Source organism: Carassius gibelio, chromosome A8, assembly GCF_023724105.1.
Source record: "Carassius gibelio isolate Cgi1373 ecotype wild population from Czech Republic chromosome A8, carGib1.2-hapl.c, whole genome shotgun sequence".
In the NCBI taxonomy this organism is placed as follows: Eukaryota; Metazoa; Chordata; class Actinopteri; order Cypriniformes; family Cyprinidae; genus Carassius; species Carassius gibelio.
The window spans coordinates 8,023,437-8,049,520 of NC_068378.1; the positions used below are offsets into that span (position 1 = coordinate 8,023,437).

At 41.7% G+C, this 26,084-nt stretch overlaps 1 protein-coding gene across 2 annotated transcripts; it reads right to left on the reverse strand.

The window, feature by feature from the left end:
* Positions 1-18,368: 18,368 nt before the first annotated feature.
* On the reverse strand, positions 18,369-20,412 carry LOC128018318 (zona pellucida sperm-binding protein 4-like). 2 transcript variants are annotated; one of them, XM_052603768.1, is made up of 9 exons: positions 20,162-20,412; positions 19,865-20,119; positions 19,600-19,787; positions 19,427-19,524; positions 19,201-19,358; positions 18,935-19,127; positions 18,715-18,862; positions 18,563-18,635; positions 18,369-18,485 (listed from the first exon to the last, which is right to left on the reverse strand). In XM_052603768.1, the coding sequence occupies exons 1-9, from the start codon at positions 20,385-20,387 to the stop codon at positions 18,409-18,411; spliced, it is 1,416 nt and encodes a 471-aa protein (XP_052459728.1). In that variant the 5' UTR covers positions 20,388-20,412; the 3' UTR covers positions 18,369-18,408. The 2 variants fall into 2 exon arrangements, with proteins under 2 accessions (XP_052459728.1, XP_052459727.1); XM_052603767.1 differs by having other exon boundaries at positions 19,865-20,412.
* Between the last annotated feature and the right edge of the window lie 5,672 nt (positions 20,413-26,084).

Genomic DNA, 26,084 nt, shown 5'->3' on the forward strand with positions numbered 1-26,084 from the left:
CTGCTGATGTGGTCTGGAAGCCCAGGTTTCTTTGACAGTGGCCTTCAGCTCATCTGCATTTTTTGGTTTCTTGTTTGGACCAACACCAGCATGTGACATTGCTCCCCAAATCATCACAGGCTGTGGAAACTTAAAAGTGGACTTCAAGCAACTTGGGTTATAAGCTTCTTCAACCTTTCCTCCAGACCCTAGGACCTTAGTTTCTGTTAAACATATTGCACCCTTATACATTGTATTACAGTATTAACTACCTGTATAATTTTATTTGGAGGTACAGTCTACAGTTTTGTATGTGATGACATTAAGTTTTACATCACATTCTTCAAAGTTGAGAAAAGCGTGAACTGATATTATGTTCAAGTGAATCTTGCTGAATAAAGCTGCTGAAGAGCAACGTTTCGTTTGTTTTTCCTTGCACACGAGTGAAGGTGAATGACACACTCGGATGCTCAACAGGTTATGGGCCCAGTCATGGAAACAAACAAGCGTGAGTAAGTCAGACGTATTACGGGATCTATTAAGCTAGCGATAAAGCTTATACTGAAGAGACAAATAAGAAAAGTCAGAAAATGAAAACGAAAATGGCGAACAGAGCGGTAGGGGTCATGGCAACACAATCTTTGTTTGATGGATCCGAAGGTAAATATGATATTTGGGAAACGAGATTCTTAAGCTGTTTACACACTATAAAGTTAAAAGAGACTATTTTGCACTGGTGCTAACTGAGGACGGAAGAATGCTGATTGTAATGCTGAACTTGTAAGACTGATAGATGATAAAAGCCTATCACTGATAAGACATGAAGCTGCTGACGATGGCAGGAAAGCCCTTAGAATACTGAAAGAGCATTATAAAAGCAAGCCACGGATAATAAATAAATATGTACACATCGTTAACCCAGCTACGCATGGCAGACAACGAGAGTGTTAAAGACTACTTGATAAGTGCAGAGAACATCACCGAATGAACCGAATCCACAGATAATGTGAAGACACAGATGAGACAAAAAAGAGGTCCTGTCAGGCACCACACTAAATAATAAAAAAGACAAAAGACGCAAATGCAACATTACAAATGTGGAATAAAGGGACACAAAAGCAAGAAAATGTTACAAGAGAGTGTGGTGCAATCATTGTAAAAATTAGTACACATGCGGAGTTCCTGTGCAAGAAAAAGGGTGACCAAGATGGTGTCAGAAAGGTTACAGATGAACACGATAATGACCAAGATCATCTATTCAAAGCTGAACATTCAGAATATGAGAAACCACAAAACAAAGTAAAGATGAAAGTCATCATGGTAGATGCTGAAGCAACAGCTCATATTGTGAGCGACATCAGAAAGTTCAGAAGTTTTGAAAGCTCATTTCAAGCAGAGAATCATTCAGTGGTATTAGCCAATGGAACGAAGTGCAGTGGAATGGCACAACAAAGAGGAACGGCAGTGATTTATCTCATAGATGATGCTGGAAAACAGCTCACTGCATAGTTACAGGATGAGTTACACATGCCTTCATACCCAAATGACATTTTCTCGGTAGCTAGAGCAACAACTGGAAGAGCGACAGTCATTTTCATAAGAGGAGACAGCCACTTGATTACCAAAAATGGAAGCAGGTTTGATATCCATGAAAGTGGAAACTTGTACTATTTGCCAACACTAGAAGAGGGCGTTGACCAGTGCAAAGTGTGTCATGATTTACAAACTGGCATGAAATTCTGGGACATCATAACCATGAAGATGTACAGAAGCTATGAGATATAGTCAGAGGCATGGAGATAAGAGGAAACTAAGTGAGACAGGAACAGTTGTGTGAAGTGTGTACAAAAGAGAAATTCACACAGACCAGAAATGAGGAGCTAGACAGAAAGGCAAAGAAACCCCTAGAACTAATTAACATGGATCTGGCTGGCCCCATGCCAACAGAGAGCAAAGAAGGACAGAGATATGCACAGTCGTTTACAGATGACTATTCATGTACTATGTTTTTGTACTTCTTGAAAACTTAGGTGACACTACAAGCTACAGAAAAGCCTTCAGATGACATTGCACCTTTTGGAGAAATCAAGTGCATTTGTTCAGACAACAGCACTGAATTCATGAGTTTAGATTTCCAAGCGCTGTTGACAAGGAATAAGATTAGATCCAAGATCTGCACCTTATTCACCCCATCAGAATGGAACAGCAGAGAGAGGATGGAGAACACTCTTTGATAGGAGCAGAAGCTTGCTAATAGAGAGTTACCAGATGAGTTGTGAAACTACACAATGCAAATATCAGCCTACGTGAGAAAAGGTGTTACATTAGACGTACAAAGAAAACACCATATGAGTTATTCAGAATCAGAATGAGCTTTATTGCCAGGTATGTTTACACATACGAGGAATTTGTTTTCGTGACAGAAGCTCCGCAGTACAACAGAATGACAGCGACAGAACATCAAACACATAATAAAAGAATAAAAAATACAAATAAGTAGACAGTGAATGACAATATACAAATTGACAATTGTAGGAAGGTATATTACAAATGCAGTTATGTATGTACATATATATTGTGTGCAAAATTTAAGTGTATACTAAGTATGCGTGTTAGATAAATAAAGTGTATGTGTATATAAATATAAAGTGTAGTGTGTTCGCCGTTATTATCAGCTGTTCATAAGATGGATTGCCTGAGGGAAGAAACTGGTCCTGTGTCTGGTTGTTCTAGTGCTCAGTGCTCTGTAGCGTCGACCAGATGGCAACAGTTTAAAGAGGGAGTGTGCTGGATGTGAGGGGTCCAGAGTGATTTTGACAGCCCTTTTTCTCACTCTGGATAAGTACAGTTCTTGAATAGAAGGGAGGGTTGTAACAATGATTCGCTCAGCAGTCCGGACTACCCTCTGTAGTCTTCTGAGGTCAGATTTAGAAGCTGAGCTGAACCAGACAGTTACTGAAGTGCAGAGGATGGATTCAATGATGGTGGAGTAGAACTGTTTCAGCAGCTCCTGTGGCAGGTTAAACTTCCTCAGCTGGCGGAGGAAGTACAACCTTTGCTGGGCCTTTTTCACAATGGAGTCAATGTGAATGTCCCACTTCAGGTCCTGAGAGATGGTGGTTCCCAGGAACCTGAATGACTCCACTGCAGTCACAGTGCTGTTCATGATGGTGAGTGGGGGGAGTGCAGGGGGGTTTCTCCTGAAGTCCACCATCATCTCCACTGTTTTGAGCGTGTTAAGCTCCAGGTTGTTGAGAGTGCACCAGACAGCCAGCTCTTTTACCTCCTGTCTGTAAGCAGACTCGTCCCATCCTGGATGAGGCCAATGAGTGTGGTGTCGTCTGCAAACTTCAGGAGCTTGACAGAGGGGTCCTTAGACGTGCAATCATTAGTGTACAGGGAGAAGAGCAGTGGGCAGAGAACGCAGCCCTGGGGAGCTCCGGTGCTGATTGTACGGGTGCTGGATGTGTATTTTCCCAGCCTCACTAGCTGCTGCCTGTCTGTGAGGAAGCTGTTGATCCACTGACAGACGGAGGTGGGCACGGAGAACTGATTAAGTTTGGGCAGGAGGAGGTTTGGGATGATCGTGTTGAAGGCCGAGCTGAAGTCCACAAACAGGATCCTCACATAAGTCCCCGGTCTGTCTAGGTGTTGCAGAACATAATGCAGTCCAATGTTTACTGCATCGTCCACAGACCTGTTTGCTCTGTAGGCAAACTGAAGAGGATCCAGCAAGGGCCCAGTGATGTCCTTCAGGTGGCCCAGCACCAGTTTTTCAAATGACTTCATGACTACAGACGTTAGAGCCACAGGCCTGTAGTCATTTAGTCCTGTAATTTTGGGTTTCTTAGGGATGGGGATGATGGTGGAACGTTTGAAGCATGAAGGGACTTCGCACAGCTCCAGGGATCTGTTGAAGATCTGTGTGAAGATGGGGGCCAGCTTGTCAGCACAGGATTTCAGACAGGCTGGTGTTACACAATCTGGGCCTGGTGCTTTTTTCCTTTTCTGCTTCCGGAAGACCTGGCGCACCGCATCCTCACTGATCTGAATTGCAGGTGCCCCACCTGAGAGGGGGGATGCAGGAGGTGTGAATGGTGAGAGTGCTTGATTGGAGAGGTGTTCAGGATGGGTTGCAGGAGCTGTTAATGGTGTGAACGGTTGTTTGGAGAGGCATTTGGGTCTGGTTGCAGGAGTTGTGAAGGGTGTGAATGGTTGTGTGGGGAGGCGTTCAGGGCAGGTGATGGGTGTTCTTTCAAACCTGCAGTAAAACTCGTTCAGATCGTCTGCCAGTCGTTGATTCTCTACAGTGCTGGGGGGTGGTGTCTTGTAATTGGTGATCTTCTTTAGACTTTTCCACACTGATGCGGAGTCGTTGGAAGTGAACTGAGTCCTTATTTTTTCAGAATAATTCCTCTTTAGCACTTTGATCTCCTTTTCCAATGTGTATTTAGCCTGTTTATACAAGACATTGTCCCCCTTCACGTAAGCATCTTCTTTGGCCTGACGGAGCTGTCTGAGTTTTGCAGTGAACCACGGTTTGTCATTATTGTAAATTAGTTGAGTCTTTGTAGGAATACACATATCCTCACAGAAACTGATATATGAGGTTACGGTCTCTGTAAGTTCGTCCAGATCGGTGGCAGCAGCTTCAAAAACACTCCAATCAGTGAGGTCAAAACAAGATTGTAAATCCTGCTCTGCTTCATTAGTCCATCTTTTTACAGTCCTTGATACAGGTTTAGCTGATTTTAGTTTCTGCCTGTAGGACGGTATAAGATGAACCAGAAGGTGATCAGAACGTCCCAAAGCTGCTCGTGGAACAGAGTGAAATGCATCCTTTATTGTGGTGTAACAGTGATCCAATATATTACTGTCTCTTGTGGGACAAGTAACATGCTGTCTGTATTTTGGCAGTTCACGGGACAGATTGGCTTTATTAAAGTCCCCGAGAATGATTAAAACATCTGATCAGCGAGTTTCTGTAAAGCTGAGCTCACATGAGCTTGAGGAGGGATGTAAACACTGACCAGAATGAACGAGTGAAACTCCCGTGGCGAATAGAACGGCTTGCAGTTAATGAAGTGTGTTTCGAGATTTGAGCAGCACGTCTTCTTTAACACAGTTACATCTGTACACCACCGTTCATTGATGTAAAAGCATGTCCCGCCGCCGCGTGATTTCCCCGTAGATTCTGCGTCACGATCCGCTCTAAACAGCTGAAAGTCCGGCAGATGGAGCGCGCTGTCCGGTATGGTGTCATTCAGCCAGGTTTCTGTGAAACACAGAGCAGCAGAGTGTGTGAAATCCTTATTTGTCCGAGAAAGCAGAAGGAGTTTGTCCGTTTTGTTGGGTAGAGAGCGGAGATTTGCCAGATGGATGCTAGGCAACGGCATTCGAAATCCACCCTTCCTGAGTCTGACGAGCGCTCCCGCTCGCTTCCCCCGTCTGCGCGTCCTGAAGCGCTTGATCAGCGCTGCCGCTCCTCCGATAACAACGTTCACTAAAACATCTGAATAATTGAAATCCGGAAAAACATCTTGTGGTGCGTTCTGCCGAATGTTCAGCAGTTCTTCCCTGGTGAAACTGATGGCAGGAATATAACTAAAGACAGGACAAACTAACAAAAACACAAAAACATATGCGGAGCTCGTCACGGAGGCAGCCATCCTGTATCGGCGCCAGTCACAACTCGTGGGAAGTCGTGGCCTAATGGTTAGAGGGTTGTACTCCCAATTGAAGGGTTGATTCACTGATTCACTGGCAAAAAGCCAGATATTTCCAAAATGCAAAAATTCGGATCAATGTATTTTGCTTACAAAAGAAAAGCAAACTGGACTTGATGCAAACAAGGTGTATTCATAGGCTATGACAAGAACAGCCTAGCCTATCTAGTATACTATCCCATCACCGAAGAGGTCCAAAAACACAGATTGGTGAAGTTCACAACACAGACAGGCAGTGAAAGAAAAACATCTGAGATGCACAAGATATGAAAAAAATAATCCAAAAGATCTTCAACAGTGAAGTCAATACTACTGATAATGTGGAGGATGAACCAGATCATGGTTTTCAAAGTGATGTATCGTGCATGCTGCATATCACTGATATTAACTATATGGCTCAGCATTACCATTTGGGCAGAACTATTGTTCCAGCCACCAAAGACAGATTCGCAAATAACTTGCCTGATCTCTCTCAGCTGCTATTTGTACCCGAAAATACACATGAATTGAAAATTGAACTCTCTCACGAAAGTAACTCGTAGTCTTGAATGCAAATGGAGTAAAACTAACTTGGAAGTTTATAGAATTCCATGGAAAAACAGTATGTCCAGCTATAGGCAGGCTCTAAAAACTGCTAGGGCAGAGCATATACAAAAACTCATAGAAAATAACGAAAACAATCCAAGGATTTTATTTAGCACAGTGGCTAAATTAACAAATTTCCAGACGCCACCTGATTCAAATATTCCATCAACGTTTAATAGTAATGACTTTATGATTCCCCATCGAGGGAGAGACGATGCGTCGATAACGCATTGGGAACGCATTCTGCATGAGTGTGTCTGAAGCATCCATGTCAACTAGTCCAGGCAGAATGGAGAATGCATTCCTGGGGTTCGCAAATGGATCTCTCAGCGGGGTTGGAGATGGGTCCGAGGGCTCTTTCTCCTCCCTTACCTGGAAGATCCACAGCTCAAACTCCGGTGTCGGAAGCCCGCCCCGCGGGGAGAGCTCATTGCTTCGTTGCTCTAGGTCCGAGGAGTTAGATGTAACAGGCAGTGAAGGTGACACAATCAGGGGGGAAGAGGATTCACCATCTCTTTCCCCAGCATATGAGGAGTTGGTTGATGTATTAATACGAGCTGTAGATAAATTACATATATCTTGGTCATCTGATAAACAGAGCGCTCGTCCTAAAAGCAAATTAGATGAGCGTTTTCTGTCTTCTAAAACATCTCCTACATCACTGGGTCTTCCATTTTTTCCTGATTTTCACAGTGAGCTGTCTAGATCGTGGAATAAGCCATATTGATCACCTCAAGAAAATGGTTATGAAGTGATGCCCCTGGCGGAACAGACGCTCGCGAGCTATCTTTCCCCTGGTTCAGCATCATCTATTAAGAACCCGACTTTGCCCACGAAGCCTTTAAAGATCACATCAAATTTAGTGGGTAAAGCTTACACAGCAGCAGGTCAGGCGGGAGCTTGCCTTCACTTTATGGCTTAGCTTCAGGCTTATCAGGCTGACTTGCTGGGGGAGTTAGATAACAGTGAGGGACTCAGCCGTGGCGAAAATCGTTAGCATCGTCGGGCTACGGATTTATCTCTCAGGGCGAATAAAGAAACAGCACGTGCTATTGGTAGATCTATGGCTGCTTTGGTTTCTACAGAAAGACACCTTTGGCTTAATCTTTCAGATATTAAAGATAAAGATAGATCTTTTCTTTTAGATGCTCCCATTTCTCATGAAGGTCTGTTTGGTGATGCTGTGAATGAAGTGGTTGAAAGATTTCAAGAAAATAAAAAGCAATATGAAGCTTTTGAAAGTTTTCTCCCTCGCCGATCTAATCCTCCTGAGGCTGCTGGGCCAGACCTGTGAGGGCAGCCCCAATCGAGACGGTGCGGTGTACACCTCAGTATACGGTGCCCGTCCGGTCTCTGTGCTCTCACGGGGCCATCCTGCCAACCCCGCCACCCTTAATGCCTCGGGGTGCAGCGGTCTCCAGCGGGTCTCTGGCACTGTGTCTCCTAGACGCTGCGTCAGGCTCGCTCCCTCTGAGGGGGGTTCAAGAGCAGTTAGCTCGGGTGGTTCCTGTGCTTCAGCTTCAGGTCCCCGAACTATCTGTTCAAATTACAGAATGGAAAAGTCTGCCGAATATATCTCAATAGGTCCTGCAGATAGTAGAGAAGGGTTACAGAATCCAGTTCGGTTCTCGTCCCCCACGCTACAACGGGGTGTTGCTCACAGTAGTGCATCCCGAGCAGGCTCTGGTCATGGAGCAAGAAGTAAAATCTCTTTTAGCAAAAAATGCTATAGAGCAGGTGTATCCTCCCGACAGGGCATCGGGTTTTTACAGCTGTTATTTCATTGTTCCAAAAAAGGATGGAGGGCTGCGTCCCATTTTTGATCTTTGTCTGTTGAATCGTACAGTTCAGAAATTAAAATTCAAGATGCTGACACTCAAACAGATCGTGACTCAAATCAGATCCGAGGACTGGTTCGTCACGATAGACCTAAAAGATGTGTACTTCCATATCTCCATCCTTCCTCAGCACAGGAAGTTCCTAAGGTTTTATTTCGGGGGCAAAGAATACCAGTATCGGGTACTTCCCTTCGGTCTAGCTCTCTCACCCCGCACATTCACGAAGTGCGTAGATGCAGCTCTGGCCCCGCTCAGGCTGCATGGAATACGTATTCTGAATTACTTGGACAACTGGTTGATTTTAGTGGAATCAGAACAGTTGGTGGTTCGGCATCGAGATATCGTCCTCGCTCATATGCAGAAGTTGGGTTTGAGGCTCAATACCAAGAAGAGTGTGCTATCTCCATTACAGAGGACCACTTTTCTTGGGGTGGTATGGGATTCGGTCACGATGCAAGCCACTCTTTCACCCGCTCGTATAGCCAACATCCTCACAGCCATATCAGAGCTAAAGATAGGCCAGTCACGTACTGTGAAACAGTTCGAGAGATTGTTGGGTCTCATGGCAGCAGCGTCCAATGTGATCCCCTTTGGCCTGCTGGTCATGAGACCTTTACAGTGGTGGCTCAGGACCAGAGGGTTCTCCCCAAGGGGAAACCAACTTTGTACGATCAAGATAACGCAGCGGTGTCTCCGCGCCTTGGTCATATGGAGAGAACACTGGTTCCTGTCCCAGGGTCCGGTATTGGGAGCTCTTTGTCATCGGGTTACCATCTCGACAGATGCTTCCCTTACCGACTGGGGAGCGGTAATGGAAGGCCGCTCAGCTCAGGGTCTGTGGGAGAGCCATAATCACTCCTGGCACATCAACTGCCTGGAGATGATGGCTTTCTTCAAAGCTTTGAGGCATTTAGTGCCAGACCTGAGGGACCATCATGTGCTAGTCTGCACAGACAATACATCAGTGGTCTCTTACATCAACCGTCAGGGGGGTCTGCGCTCGCGCCCACTCTCCAAATTAGCGCACCAGATCCTCCTGTGGTCCCTGGGGAAATTACACTCTCTGAGGGCAATGTATATACCAGGGACTCAGAATATGGGAGCAGACACCCTGTCGAGGCAGGTGCTGAGGCCAGGGGAATGGAGGCTGCACCCCGAGGTGGTGGAGCTCATATGGGAATCTTATGGCCAAGCAGAAGTGGATCTGTTTGCATTTCAGTACACGAAGCACTGTCCACTATGGTTCTCCCTTACTCATCCAGCCCCCCTGGGGTACAGACGTGGCCGAGGCTGTACACCTTTCCTCCTGTTGCTCTGCTCCCAGGAGTTCTGGAGAGAGTCCGCCAGGACGGAGTAAGTCTTCTTTTTGTAGCTCCACACTGGCCGACTCTAATCTGGTTTGTGGACCTTATTCATCTCCTCGACGGTCCTCCCTTGGAGATCCCGATCAGGAAAGACCTTCTATCTCAGGCCGGGGGCACTATATTTCACCCCCGCCAAGAGATTTGGAAGCTTTGGGTGTGGCCTCTGAGGGGGCGCAACTCATAGAGAGTGGTCTCTCAACTAAATTTGTGGAGACCATTCTTATCTCCAGAGCTCCAGCTACGAGGAAACTTTATAGACTCAAATAGAATGTTTTTTCTTCTTGGTGTTACCAACATCAGTATGACCCCGTCCACTGCTCTGTTGGATCAGTTCTTGAGTTTTTACAAAACCGCTTCACTTCTGGTCTATGTCCATCCACCTTAAAGGTTTACGTGGCGGCCATTTCGGCTTTCCACGCCCCAGTGGGTGGTGCATCTCTGGGTCGAGACCCTCTTATCTCTCATTTCCTTCGTGGCACCTTGAGGCTGAGACCTGCAACTTGTACTAGAGTGCCGGCCTGGGACCTGGCTATAGTTTTAGAAGGCCTTTCTAGGGCTCCTTTTGAACCCCTAGATTCAGTCTCTGACAAGTTTCTTTCGTTTAAGACTACTTTTCTCCTTGCTATTTCGTCCCTTAAAAGAGTCGGAGACCTTCAGGCTCTCTCAGTTTCTCCCACCTGCCTTGAATTTGCATCTGGGATGGTCAAAGCATTTCTTTACCCTAAGTAGGGATATGTCCCTAAGGTACTGACCTTTGTTCCGAGACCTATTGTTCTGCAGGCTTTCTGTCCTCCCCCGTTTGCATAATCGGACCAGGAAAAGTCTAACCTCTTATGCCCGGTGCGAGCATTGGACACTTATGTTCATCAGACTTCTTTTCGGAAATCCGATCAGCTGTTTGTTTGTTTCAGGCCACCTAAGATAGGTCTTCCTGCCACTAAACAGACACTTAGTAAGTGGATAGTTGGGACTATCCTTCTTGCCTATGAGTCTTCTTACCTACCGTGCCCTTTGGGGGTCAGAGCTCATTCTACTAGGAGTATGGCGGCCTCTAGAGTCTTATTATCTTGGGCCTCTCTTAAGGATGTTTGTGATGCGGCAGGCTGGTCCTCGCCACTCACATTTGTCAGGTTTTATAGCCTAGACCTGGACGCTACTCCCGGGTCTCAGGTTTTTTAATTCTTGAGGTGTTGGTTTTTTCTGGCTGACAATCAGGCACTTGTAATATGGCGGTTTGGGTTGTCTCGTTCCCAAGGCGTTATCGACGCATCATCTCTCCTTCAATGGGGAATGTCTCGGTTACATCTGTAACCTCGGTTCCCCGAGAAGGGAACGAGACGATGCATCTCCCTGCCATACTTCCTTCGTTCCTGTGATCGACTTGCTTCGGCACTGTCGAAGCTAACACCGGTTGCTCCGGTTGGGGTTTTTATCAATTCCTGGTTGTGACGTCACTCCTGATGCTCACTCTTGCCATAGAACTAGTTGACATGGATGCTTCAGACGCACTCATGCAGAATGCGTTCCCAAGGCGTTATCGACGCATCGTCTCGTTCCCTTCTCAGGGAACCGAGGTTACAGGCGTAACCGAGACGATTTCTTCGCTGATAAAATAGATAACATTAGAAATACAATAGCGAATGTAGATTCTACAGTGTCTAACACTTCAGTTTCATCCATCGCACCCAAAGATAAAATGCAGTGCTTTACAACTATACACTGTAAAAAATGATCTGATCAAAAAGTTATGATAACTTATATATGTCATTAAATCAAACATAAAAAAAAAATTGTTTTGAAATTTCAACTCAATTGTTTGAGTTTTCAATCTTCCAATATAGGTTCATAAGTTACTTCAATGAATCACAAATTCCAGGTGCTTGAATGAACTTGCCATTTTAAACTGAGTGGGAGTGGGCGTGTTGCAGATTGAGTGGAGGACAGCTCTTTGCGCATGTGCGGGGAACTAACGTACCAACGAAGCCAGGCCTCGAGACGAACAAGTTTACGCGCCAGCAAGCAATCAAACTTAAGTCGGCCAGGTGCCTTATTTTTTCGTCAGACAAGACGAGTCGGGTTTTGTAGATTTTAATGTGCGCTATCGTTACCTTTTGATATGTGCAACAACTGTGATGTCATTTAAACGAGGCACATTTCAGGACCGTCAACGTTAGCTAGAACACATTTGCTAGCAGTTCAGTTTTTTTTGTTCAGTCAGAAACGGTTGATAAAGCTTTATCTGAGACAATACCAGTTTTCATTGTAACGTTAGAATACACTAACGTTACCATTCAAAAGTTTGGGTTCAGTCAGATTTTTTATATTTTTAAAAGAAATATCTCCTCACCAAGGCTGCGTTTATTTTATTAAAAATACAAACCAGGTGCTTGAATGAACTTGCCATTTTAAATTGAGTGGAGTACAAGTCTTTGGCGTGTTGGAGATTGTGCGGGGAACTACCAACGAAGCCAGGCCTCGAGACGAACAAGATTACGCGCCAGCAAGCAATCAGTCGGTCGGGTGCCTAATTTTTCCGTCAGAGAAGACGAGTCGGTTTGGCGTGAACAAGTTCGCTATTGGTAAGTGTTCATGTTTTGTAGATTTTAAGAATGTGCGTTGATTAAGCCAATAACATGATTAACGTTAGCTATCATTACCCTTTGATATGTGCAACTACTGTGATGTAGTGATGGGAAGTTTGATTCTTTTCCGCGAACCGGTTCTTTCGGACGGTTCGATTCAATAAACCGGTTGAAAAAACCGGTTCATCGGTTCTTTCACGCTCGACGTAATGACGTCATTGGTGATGACGTAATGGCGTCACATCTATCAAACATTCAAATATATAAAGTCAGTAATCATAACTTTAGTCAGTTAAAACCTCATAATCATGAAAAGTTTAGATTTGAGTTTTGCAACAACACCTAAATACAGTAACAGCAATAATGTGCATATGAGGATTTAAGATATAAAGTAAATAAATTAGGTGTCATCAGCGCACAAACCATGATCCACTTAATAAACATAATCCATTGCGATGTATTTGTTATTAAATGAACTTATGTTTCGCCAGATTGCCCTTCATCCAAGCCCTCGAAATACCCGCGCTCATAAAATTACTAGTACAGAATCAGAATCAATCACCAAAAGAATCCCTTCGGTTCAGACATGCTGTGAGTCAGTTGGCTTCACGCTGAATCGCGCATGCGCAGTATCATCAGTTCATCGGTTCTCAATTCGGACGCGTCCGACAGAAACGATTCTCGGTTGAGTGTACTGATGATCCGAAAACCGATGCAACCGGTTCTTGACTCGAGAACGAGAATCGCTCTAACCGGCACGTGCTGCAGTTCAGTGTCATCAGCTGCTCTACTCGTGTTCATGTTCTGTTTACTACAAACTCAATTTGTGAATGTCATCAACTATAAATACAGTACAGATATCTCATAAATCATCCCTGATTCCTATTAAACATAAGAGTCTTTAGAGTCTTAATTATTGTCCAACTTCCCTGAAAACCCATTTGGCCTATACATTATATACAATATACAGATTGGAAACATTAATCTAAAAAAAATAATAATAAAAAAAATCAAAATAAAATATAGTTATTTTATCACACTTTCCGATGTTTAACAAAATACTTACAAAATTACACGCATGCGCAATATCATCAGTTCATCGGTTCTCAATTCGGACACGTCTGACAGAAACGATTCTCGGTTGAGTGTACTGGTGATCCGAAAACCGAAGCAACCGGTTCTTGACTCGAGAACGAGAATCAGCTCATCGGTTCTCAAATCGGACGCGTCCGACAGAAACGATTCTCGGTTGAGTGTACTGGTGATCCGAAAACCGAAGCAACCGGTTCTTGACTCGAGAACGAGAACTGCTCCAGCAGTGGGCGTGTTTGTTCATTATCTGGCTCGACTCGGTGTTCATCTTCAGTTCAGTCTTCACAGCATTTCATTCAGTGTACTGTTTGAGTAAATGGATTACCCCGGGATATTGGTTTATTCTGACTCAGAGGGAGTGTCAGTCACGTTAAAAAAGTTAACAGCTTAAGTAATTTGTGGATTTATGCTTATTGGAGACGTGAACCGTTTCAAACGATTCAGTTCGATTTGGTGAACTGGTTCAACCGGTTCACTAAGAAGAACCGGTTAAATTGAACGATTCGTTCACGAATCGGCCATCACTACTGTGATGTCATTTAAACGAGGCACATTTCAGCGACCATTAACGTTAGCTAGAACACGTTTGCTAGCAGTTCAGTCAGAGACGGTTGATAAAGCTTTATCTGAGATGATACCAGTTTTCATTGTAGAAAACACCATTTCTGATAGACCATATGTCAAGGCCCAATACCGTTCAAAAGTTTGGGTTCAGTCAGATTTTTTGTTTTTAAAAGTAATAACGTTATCTCCTGCTCACCAAGGCTGCATTTATTTGATTAAAAATACAAACAAAAACAGTAATATTGTGAAATTATTCCAATTTAAAACAGCTGTTTTCTATTTTAATATATTTTAAACCGTAATTTATTTCTGTGATGCACAGCTGTATTTTCAGCATCATTACTCCAGTCTTCAGTGTAACATGATCTTCAGAAATCATTCTAATATGATGATTTGCTGCTCAAGAAACATTTCTGATTATTATCAATGTTTAAAACCGTTGTGTGTTTGAATAGAAAGTTCAAAAGAACAGCATTTATCTGAAATCTAAAGCTTCCGTAACATTAAACACTACTGTTTAAAAGTTTTGGGTCAGTAAGAATTTTTATTCTATTAATTTAGTTGAACTGATCAAAAGTTACAGTAAAGTCATTTTATAATGTTAGAAAATATTCTATTTTAAATAAATGCTGTTCTTTTGAACTTTCTACTCATCAAAGAATTTTGAGAAAAAAATGTACACAACTGTTTTCAACATTGATAATAATCAGAAATGTTTCTTGAGCATCAAATCATCGTTAGAATGATTTCTGAAGATCATGTGACACTGAAGACTGGAGTAATGATGCTAAAAATTCAGCTTTGATCACAGGAATAAATTACAGTTTAAAATATATTAAAATAGAAAACAGCTGTTTTAAATTGGAATAATATTTCACAATATTACTTTTTTTTTTTTATCAAATAAATGCAGCCTTGGTGAGCAGAAGATACTACTTTTTAAAAACATTAAAAATCTTACTGATCCCAAACTTTTGAACGGTAGTGTATGTTAATGGCCAGGGCTGCAAAATTATTTTGGAGAACCACTGAGGCTGTTGTTCTTGCTGGGGTCCGCTTGAGTGTGAGCTGAGTAACGTTAGCTGCCTGTCGATCATGGCGGCGATAATAACAAACTAACTTGGTGCTAGATTATTAGCATCTGCTCGGTTGCTGCGATGTTTCTATTGGTCTATCTAGCCTACATTCAGCATGACCAACTTTTTGGTTGACAACAGGCAGTGCAGACAACTTCAGGAAATACACACACCTTCTATACACATACACACACAGTGATAAAAACTTGTGGAGTCTGCTTAAGATACCCCCTCATGGTGTAAGCTCACGCACAACCTTTATATTTATCTTAGCCTCATTATGTGACCCACACCCAACTGAAGTTTGGTACCAAAAAAAGTATTGATTGCAAGTTTGAGATTGCATGATGGAAGTGTTTGTATAGCTTCTATTGGATTAACATTGGTTTTAATAATAAATAAAAAATTTTGTACTCAAATTTGTCTGTTTTTATACTTAAGTTAAAACAAGACATTCTTTAAGATCATCTTAACTTGATACCCTAATTCAAAGACATTACTTAATTGAAATTACTAAATTGAACCCACTAATGGGGATAAGTTAACAGAATGCTCATTACTGAGTTCACTTTATTTTGAACTTGCATAGCAAAGTTGAAACCACAATAATTGTATAGTCATGTTGACTTGCAGAAGGCAATTCACAGCTTAACAAGACTCAAAATAATGAGTTAAAACAATTCATTAATCCATTTTGTTTTTAATTGAAATTTTGAGGCAGCTGCTTAACTTATGATTTTAAGTAGAACCAAGTAGATATTTTTTACAGTGTATAGGACAGGAAGAGCTAAATAAACTTATCACTGTATCTAAACCAACAACATGTTTATTAGATCATGTACCCACTAAATTCCTGAAAGAGTTGTTACCTGTAGCTGAAGAACCGCTTCTCAATATCATTAACTCGTCGTTATCTTTAGGTCACATTCAAACTGGCGGTTATTAAGCCTCTTAAGAAACCAAAACTAGATCCTAGTGAACTGGCAAATTATAGGCCTATTTCAAATCTTCCATTTATGTCTAAATAAAAAAGTTGTATCTGCTCAATTGAGCTCCTTCCTGCAAAAAAATGATCTGTATTAAGAATTTCAGTCAGGTTTCAGGCCCCACCATAGCACAGAAACTGCACTTGTTACAAATTACAAGTGACCTGCTTCTTGCGTCAGATCAAGGCTGCATCTCATTGCTAGTTTTACTTGATCTTATTGCTGCGTTAGACACCATAAATCATGACATACTCATAGATCGATTACAAAACTATACAGATATTCAAGGGCAGGCTCTAAGATGGTTTAGATCCTACCTGTCCGATTGCTACCATTTTGTTTATTTAAATGGGGAGTCATCTCATTTATCACCTGTAAAATATGGAGTGCCACAAGGATTCGTCCTAGGTCCCCTTCTATTTTCAATATACATGTTGCCCCTTGGTAATATTATTATTATTATTATTATTAGCTTCCACTGTTATGCTGATGATCTCTCAACGAGACTAGATTCAACTTCTAGATTATCTAAGCTAACAGAGTGTGTAAAAAATGTAAAAGATTGGATGACCAATAATTTTCACCTATTAAATTTGAATAAGACAGAGATATTAATTATTGGACCAAAAAAAAAAAACAGTACACAGAATCTTGTAGATTACAATTTGCAACTAGACGGATGTACTGTTACTTCCTCTACAGTCAAAAATCTGGGTGTTATATTAGACATCAACTTGTCTTTTGAACATTTCCCATGTTACAAAAACTGCATTCTTTCATCTTATAACATGTTCCGTAGCTTGGCAATGTTTCTCTGTCTCTGATGCAGAAAAGCTAGTTCATGCATTCATGACCTCTAGACTGGACTATTGTAATGCACTTCTAGGTGGTTGTCCGGCTTCTTCAATAAACAAGCTACAGGTCGTCCAAAATGCAGTGGCTAGAGTCCTTACCAGGTCAAGAAAATATGATCATATTACCCCAATTTTACGGTCTCTGCAGTGACTACCGATTAAGTTCTTTATCAGTTACAAATTATCATTACTTACCTCTAAGGCCCTAAATGGTTTAGCTCCTGCGTACCTAACTAGCCTTCTACCACGTTCCAATCCATCATGCTCCCTAAGGTCACAAAACGCTGGACTTTTGGTAGTTCTTAGGATAGCAAAGTCCACTAAAGGAGGTGGAGCTTTTTCACCTTTGGCTCCCAAACTCTGGAATAGCCTTCCTGATAATGTTTGGGGTTCAGACACACTCTCTCGGTTTAAATCTAGATTAAAAACGCATCTCTTTCACCAAGCATTTGAATAAAGGTATCTCTTAAATTGTGAATGTAGTTGCTTATTCTTAAGCTTGGGTTAAACTAATTAATTTTACTTTGTTGGAACAGCAGCTATGCTAATGATGTCTCTATTTGTTTCTATTTTTTGCCACGGAAACTAGGATTTACACAAGCTCCAGTCTGGATCCAGAACACCTGAAAAGAGAATATGCTGACCCCTCAGAGGACCGCAGATGATGCTAATCCTGCATCAACAAACAGAACTAACAAATATTGCTACAAGTGTGACTGCATCATATAATTATCAATATTAATTGTTCATTGTCTGGCTGACTACATCTTGTATTAATTTTTCTAAAAATCCTGTCATGCATGCACAAACTGACAGTCACCACTTATAAGCTACTACTAAATATTGTAGAAACGTAATTTTCTGTAAAGTTGCTTTGTAATGATTTGTATTGTAAAAAGTGCTAGACAAACTTGAATTGAAGTTTTGCTACAGAGTAGTATGTGAAACACCCCAAGCCTACCAGGATGCCATAAACAAAATCCAAGCAAATGGAAGGATGCTAAATGGACAAAAAAGGCGATCATTGGAGAACACCACCTTCACCAAATTACCATCAGGAGAACAACTAGTTGGAGGATTATGGGTTTACGCACTTAATAGACCTTGACAGATCTGAAAAATACAAAGCAAGAGTTGTGGTGAAGGGTTAGTCAGAAACAAGTGACTGACTAGGAGGAGACAGACATTCTCACCCACAGGTGACATGACAAGTGAGAAAGTGGTTTTGCAGAAAGCAGCACAAGAAAACCTGACCTTGCACCAGATGGACGTCGAGACCACTTACTTGACAGGGTGCAGGCATGAGGAGATAAATGCCTAATTTATTGAAATGTATTTAATTTGTTTCTTGTCAGAAGGATAGGCTCCACAAGGATTTTCTCTCAGCTAAACATGCTAAAGGAACCTTTTTACTTGCCGCCGACACCACCACCACTTTTGTGTGAAGTGGAAAATAAATTATACAAATGAGATTCTAGAAACCAAGTACATTTTGGCCTGATAGCGAAGGCAAAGTATGGCAACCCATACTTGAAAATTGTCCTCCAATTTGAATCCTTCCATGTTACTGCACACACATTAGAAGCAGTGAACCCACCCGGTGCAGGTTGCAACCAGTCCCTGGTGACCAGGGAGCAACTGGGTGTATTGAAAAGGGAGCACGGTTCATTCAATCCCTAACCTACATTCCTTACTGGTATTGAGTATTAAATAGACAGATACTTTGATTCTGCAAAGTTTATTTAAAAGAAAACCACTAGATTTACATGACCAGAGTAACTTCTCCACTAGAAACCACATTCTGCTCCCCAGAGACGGCCTTGATATGGGTGTCTCGTCCTGAAAGAGAATGTTAGAAGTGAGAACACGCTTACAAAATGCTCAGTTTCTTTTGTCAAGATGAAGCAAGAACTCACTTTTCCTGGTGCAGCTTTGCTCACAAGAGCCAGATGATGGATGGCACACCTCTGTACTGCAGTGGATGAAGATCTGACAGGGAAGAAAGAGGCTCAAGTCATATGATCCACAAGCAGTAGATATACAAAATGTTCAAGTAAAGGGGGCATACGGTTTCCTGCAGAGCAGCCAGTGAGGCTGGATCTACAAATGTGAACATCTTCACAACAAAGCGCTTGTAATGGGTTGGGAACTGAAGACCAGACGATACAGTCACTGGCACCAGTGTGGTCAGATAACGGTCATCCTGGTAAGGGCATCTGAAGACAAAAGAGAAGGTTAGAAAGGGTCTCCCAGCAGACTAACGGGATAAAGATTGGCTGAACACTCACCCATCGATCAGAAGGTCCCACTGGGGGAGATCGAGTGGACTGGGGGTTGAAGTAGTCCAACAACGTCCCAGCAGGAGGACAATGTTGGGGTCGGTCCTCTCCATAATGTGCACCTCAACATACACGGGCTCCCGCAGGACTTTTGTGATGGGATAATCAGCATCACTGTAGTAGGATGTGTAGGCCTCATCCCCTGAGGAACAACACTGGGGTTTAACCAGACTCGAGTTTGAAAGGCTTTAGGCAGACACAGGATAAGACCTTACCGTCAGCACAGCCTTTGGTGACACATTGGCCATTGGCCAGCCTGAGCTCCACCCTGAGAGGTCCAGGAGCAGCTACTGGTGGAGGTGGAGGAACGGAGTTGACCTCCACAACCAGAGCTTCCACAGAAGTTCCAGAGTATCTACACTGGAAGAGAAACCTGAACACACAGAGAGCTTGTAGCATTTATCAGGGATTAATGTTCACACCAAGTCATAGATGACCTACTCAAAATGACTGTCCCTTGTGATGGAACCATATGGTCCAATCCCCACTTCATAGGATGAGGTCATTCTGTTTTCATACACAACAGATCCGCTGTCCTCCTGTGAATAGGAACAGTGTCAGCATCCAGTCCATCAGAAATAAAGTGCAGAATAAAACCAGTAGCAGCTGCTCACCATCACGCTTGTGCCACATGCAGTCACGGGGAACTGGTATATAGCAAAGGAAGATGTGGACCCCACAGGAGCACAAGGTGGGTCGTTTCCACCCAGTAGATGAACCGAATCCAGACTCAGTCGAGGCAGAGTAACGTCTCTAGACACCACTACCACAAACTGACCATCTCTAATACACTGGACAGTAACTAGAACAAAAGGTACAAGAGCAGGTTAAAGCAGAGAATCAATTTAACACTAACAGAATAAGATTGAGAACACTTACCCGCCCTCCCATAGAAACACTGTTGTCCGTTAAAGCAGCAGTTGATAGCGTCACACGCAGCACCACTGATCCCAGGTAGCCCACATTGAATCTGCTCAGAATCAGCTACAGCACATTTATCAAGGGGCTCTGCCTTCACTATTGGCTTCTGAAGTGGAATCTGCTGTTTAGGTAGTTGTTGAACTGGCTTCTGAAGCGGAAACTGTTGTTTAGGTAGTTGTTGAACTGGCTTCTGAAGCGGAAACTGTTGTTTAGGTAGTTGCTGAACTGGCTTCTGAAGCGGAAACTGTTGTTTAGGTAGTTGCTGAACTGGCTTCTGAAGCGGAAACTGTTGTTTAGGTAGTTGTTGGACTGGCTTCTGAAGCGGAAACTGCTGGTAAGTTGGTTGACGAACTGGCTTCTGAGGCGGAAACTGCTGAGCCTTCAGAGCTTGAGCATCCTGAAGCGATTTACTCCACTGTGGAACAGCATGACAGAAAGCACAAACCAGCAAAATCTGAACCAAATCCCAACTTCCAGCCATTGTTCAACAGCTAAACACAAAGTGGAGATACTGCCCTTTGGTCTTCTTGTATTCTACAGATTTCAGCTAATTAACGATAGTCCCTCCCTCTTCATTAACACTCTCATGACTTGCAGAAATGGGAGCTTATGCAGCTGGGTGATTCTCTTTGGATTTCAAGATAGAATTCTTATTTTTCCAATTTTTAGCATAAATGCACAAACTTAATTCGAAAAATCTTAATAATCTGATTATTATTGGTTCTCAAATTCTGTTAACATGGTGTTTCATGATTCCAATGTCATATTGACAACAAAAAAGAATGGTTCAAGTCCAAGTTATGCTGGGCACACACCAAAAGATTTTTTTTACATTTTATAAGATTTTCTAAATGTGATAGACCACAAACATGAGGATAAAATATCCCAGATTTAACTGTTTTGCTCCTATAGTGTGTGGTGTGCCATGATGTGTCAAAGACAGCACACCACACACGAACAGATTTTCAACCAGAGTCTCGACTGTGAACACAGGAAATCCCACAAAATCTCGTGAGGCTTCAGAATAATATGCAGGATGAAATTTTAATGATAGTGTTTGGAATGATTTTATACCCGACACAAGTGGTGGAAAAAGTACTGAAAATTTTTACTTAAGTAAAAGTTCTGTTACACTGATGAAAAACTACTCAATTACAAGTAAAAGTACTGCTGTCAAAAGAGTACGTAAGCAAAAGTAAAAAAGTACTCCTCTCAAAAAGTAATCAGAGTACAAGTTACTAGTTACTTTTTAGCAGGTGATATTTAGTTACTAAAAAATATTCATATCAAAGATCTATGTGGATGGATAATATCAACTTTGAACAAAACCCACTTTTATCTTATTGACAAAGTGGGTTAATTAGTGGTCATGATACAGGGATTTCTAACTTCAATACCTTAGTTGGATTGGAGTTGGAGTGGTTAAAAGGGTCCTATTATGCTCTTTTACAATGTCTTGAATGTTTTCGGGGTGTACTAGAACATGCTCTCTTGCTTGGTGGTTCGAAAAACACATTATTTTTCACATCATTTACATTATTACAATACCTTTCTCCCCAGCTTGGAACAAATGTCTCGATTAGTTCTGGGTTTGATGAAGACCTGCCTTCCGAAAAACAAAATGTGTTGTGATTGGTTAGCTGTCCCAGTGTGTTTTGATTGGTAAACAGCTAAGACGGTGTTTCAGTACTGCCCACCTCTTGCCAAAGCAGCAAGTTCCCTCTGATGAGGATGGCATCAATATTGCCATATCAATTTGCTGTTGTTTTGGAAAACAATGCTGTATTCCAACAAGCTGTTTACTGTAGTACTTGAAAAGGGATTACAAAAAAAAAAGCAATATCTCCCTTTGGAGTGGACTTTGAGATTTGTAACTTTGTAGATCCCCAAACATGCACACTACACACTGACTAAAATTCAAAAACTGAAGAAAAAAAACATAATAGGACCCCATTAAGAATATCTGATTGTTACATCTGACAACCTTCCCTCAAACAACAAACTGATTCAGCTAAAATATTAGTGTCTGAGACACTGTGAGCACAGATACTTTACGGTGCACAGAAAATTAAGCTTAGCTTAAATACATAATATTAATGAAATAGTGTTAATAAATGGCTGCTGAGAAAGTATTCTCAAGTGAAATAAGTAGAGGCATGGACCTGGCAACAGCAGTCCTAACATCTTGACTTAAGAAGAGAATTCTCCCAAGCCATCAAACTGACTTCATCAAAGCAAGGACACCATTCCAGACCCGGAAGCGACGGCAGACATTTTTTTTCCAAGTGTATTGACTTGCATGGTTCAGTTGTTTGCTACAAGACTAGTACTGTGCACTAAAAAAGTATGTTAGGACTATTTATGTAGATAAATGGAACATCAGATGGCTTTGACCTGCAATGACTGTAAAATTTAGTGATGCAGTAGACAGGATATTTATATGTACAAATCAGACAAATATCCCTGTAATGATAAAAACTCCATAATCATCGGGAAGAAGGAGGCGGGAACCGGCGGACAATCAAAATGAAACTTTAATTACAAAATCAACACAAAACAGCGCATCAGCCCCTCATGGATGACTGATGCGCACAAATAAAAACCAAAACATAAAATAAAGCCCAGGCCTGGTCCTCTCTCGTCCTTCACTGTCGTCGCTCCAGTTTTATATCCCTCCATCTCCTCTGTGGGACTCGAGACCGGTGGGTCGAGCAGGTGTCGCTCATTTCCCAATCACTCCACCGGCCTCATTCCGGTTCCCATGTCCCTTTGCCCCGCCCCACTCGTCACAATCCCATACCAAAACATTTCTAGCATAAATTTACATGGTAAAGAAATTAAAGTTCCATCTTTGTTTAAAGACTATCTGGTGCATTTCACTTACAACCAATCAAATTTCTAGAAGGATTTTAATCGGTCAGGTGTGGATCTATTCTGAATGGTTGATAACTTTTGACAAAATTTAATCCAGGAGCAAAGAGAAATAATTTCTACTTTAAAAGCATGGAGAGATCGCGACTGCACACAGTCTGCAACCAAGCAGTTCATTTGTATAAGTTAGGCCTATTTGAGAGCTCACATCCAGTTTTCTGTGATTACATAACAGTATTCTCATGTTAGAATAAAGTGCTCGCCACATTTGCACGGGAATTATTATAATAATGTGAATTACCTGCCAGCCAGCGTAGACATTCAGACTGTAATTGACAGGAGGCTTATGCGTGTCAAACTCACTGTCGGAGAGGATTGAGAGACGCAGATTGTATCTGTGTATATTCAGATATGGTGGAAAATGAGTAATGGAACCGTGTCAGACATTTCATTATCTTCATTATAGATATTTATGATAACACTACCATGTAGTTTGTTTTATTCAAGCTCTGAGTACATAAATGACGCTGAGCTCCAGCTCTGTCTGATCAGCTCTTCACCCGCTGCAGCGGTTCAGATATTACGTTCACGATCTGATATTTTTATTGACTACTGGAGTCCTGTCAAAAATTTGAATATCAATTCATATTTTATGCGTACTCAGTATCGATCTATGATTTAAAAGTAATGTAATTTGTACTTAAGTACAATAAAGATTGGCTGAACACACACCCATCAATAAGAAAGGTCCCACAGGGGGAGACTGAGTGGACTGGGTGTCTGAGGGGAGACTGAGTTTTTTGGTGTCCGGCTACAGAAACTGAATAATTAAATATAAAATAGCACTGCATAGTCTTCACTGTAAAATAAAATACACAGTCAAACCAAAATTTATTCAGACACCTTCAACATTTCTCACATTATCAAAGTTAATTTGCTATAGTTTAGAAAATGGTAATAAAATATGACAAGGGTTAAACTGTGTCAGAATAAATTAATATTGATAATGTCAGATAATTTTGATAATGGATTACAAAAATTACAATATTTACACAACTATAAATACTTTGTTGACCAATTACCAAGCAATGCTTAATTGTGTTCAGTCTCTTGTGTAAAAAGGTTGCATTAGCAATTCAGGTAAAAACACTAAAGCAAAAGATGGTCAGGTCAAAGTGTCTGAATAATTTTGGTGCCATTTTTTTTTAAATCAGTTTCACTGGTAGGCCACTGTATGACGACTAATTGGGTATAATATGCCTCAGTTCACTTTATTTTGCTATACTTACTCACATAAGTTAATAATAAATAAAAAATAAAAATATATATCTGATGTCTGAATAATTGTTGGTTTGACTGTGCATTATTTCTTGTTAAAACTATAAAATAATTCAGATAAGAGCAGTGTGTGATTTTCTTTCTTTCATTTTATTGAACGGCCCACCACCGGCCACGCGTGCAGTCAGCAACTGTTTTCTTTCCCCCCGCAAATCTGTTTTACACTCCAGTACTGTAGGTGGCAGCAATTCACCTTTAAGTTGGACGCCAACTTCACTGGCCGTGGCCGCCAAGTAAGAAGAAGAAGTGGAAGAGTAGGAAGAAACGAACAGCAAAGACGTTAACGTTAGATAGAAGAAGTATAGAAACAAACAAACAAACAATATGAATAACGCGGCCGCGGGTAAAAAACTGAAGCTGCTAAATGTCCCAGATGAACTGAAATATATAGCAATATTTTCCAGCAGCAGCACCTCGCAGTTAAATATTAGCAGCAGTGAAGAAGTGAGCCAGACAGCTATGCAGCAACATGCCACCAGTGATGATGATGAGGGACAGAAAGATGAGCGGGTTCCAAAGGAAGATCCAGATCCAAGTATGGAACATGAGAGGAGAAAGAGAGTTACTTGCTAGGGATGATGTTAGGAAGTGATATTCAGGTTGCTACATTTTTAATGATTACCGTAGTTAAAACAGCTAAACTTCAACATTTTAGCTCTAAAATGACACATGCAGTAGCTAATATTAAAAAATATGTTGTGCTTTTACTTTTAAAAATGTTGGTAAAATTACAGTTAATGCTTACAAATTTTCATATAGCTGGTTTCCGAATACAGAAGTTACATTTGTAATGGTGTATTTTCATTTAGATGTGGTATTATTATCTGTGCAGTAAGATTAATTACTGCATAAATTAAGATTTTTAAGTAATAAATTCATTTTAAGAAAGCATGGAATAAAACCTTTTTTTTTTTATCCATTCCATCGTTTGTTTATTCTGGTTGAGCTTAGACCAAGAGCAGAGAAAGACACCCACTCCAACTCAACATCTAGTCAACATCAGTACTATTGCTATAATTTGGATGGTATAGTATCATGAGCCACAATTAAAGTCTTGTGACACTCATGCCAGGCGTTATTGTTGTTGTCGAGTTTACGCGCGACGATTGCTTTGGGCCGGGCCTAGTCAAAGTCCAGGGCCGTTTTGTGGTCTGTCAACTGTCCTAATCGTCTTTTTAGGCTGGCCTCCGCCATACGGTTGAGATTTACAATTACATTTACATTTAATCATTTAGCAGACACTTTTATCCAAAGCGACTTACAAATGAGAACAATAGAAGCAGTCAGGTCAACATGAGAACAACAACAGTATACCAGTGCCATGACAAGTCTCAGTTAGTCTAGTATACAACACATAGCCAGGCATTTTTTTTTTTTAGAAATGAAAAGACAAGAAAAGTATTAGTTAGTATTAGTTGGTTAAGTGTATTATAGTGTATATATAGTATTAGTTGGTTAGGGGCAGGCAAAAAAGATGAGTCTTTAGATGTTTCTTGAAAATGAGTAAAGACTCAGCTCTACGAATTGAGATTGGGAGGTCATTCCACCAGCTGGGCACAGTCCAGGAAAAGGTCAGTGAGAGTGATTTTGAACTTCTTTGGGATGGCACCACAAGGCGTTGTTCACTTGCAGAGCGCAAACTACTGGAGGGCACATAAGATTTAACCAGTGAGTTTAGGTATTTTGTTGCCGTGCCAGTGGTCGTCTTGTAGGCAAGCATCAGTACCTTGAATTTGATGCGAGCGGCTACTGGTAGCCAGTGTAACCTGATGAGGAGAGGAGTAACGTGAGCTTTTTTTGGCTCTTTGAAGACAACCCTCACTGCTGCATTCTGGATCAATTGCAGAGGCTTGACAGTACATGCAGGAAGGCCCGCCAGGAGAGCATTACAATAGTCCAGTCTGGAGAGAACAAGGCAAACCTGCAGGACCGGGTCATTGTAGCAATGTGGTCTGTGAAGCTTAACTGA

Bases quoted from the DNA above. Each gene is read 5' to 3' on its own strand.
- LOC128018318 (XM_052603767.1), bottom strand. From the start codon at position 20,387: ATGGCTGGAAGTTGGGATTTGGTTCAGATTTTGCTGGTTTGTGCTTTC. The intron at 19,359-19,426 runs GTAGGTCATCTA...CTGTGTGTTCAG, and splicing joins ACAAGGGACAGTCATTTTGA to GTTTCTCTTCCAGTGTAGAT. The intron at 19,128-19,200 runs GTAAGGTCTTAT...GTTGTTCCTCAG, and splicing joins CACCAAAGGCTGTGCTGACG to GGGATGAGGCCTACACATCC.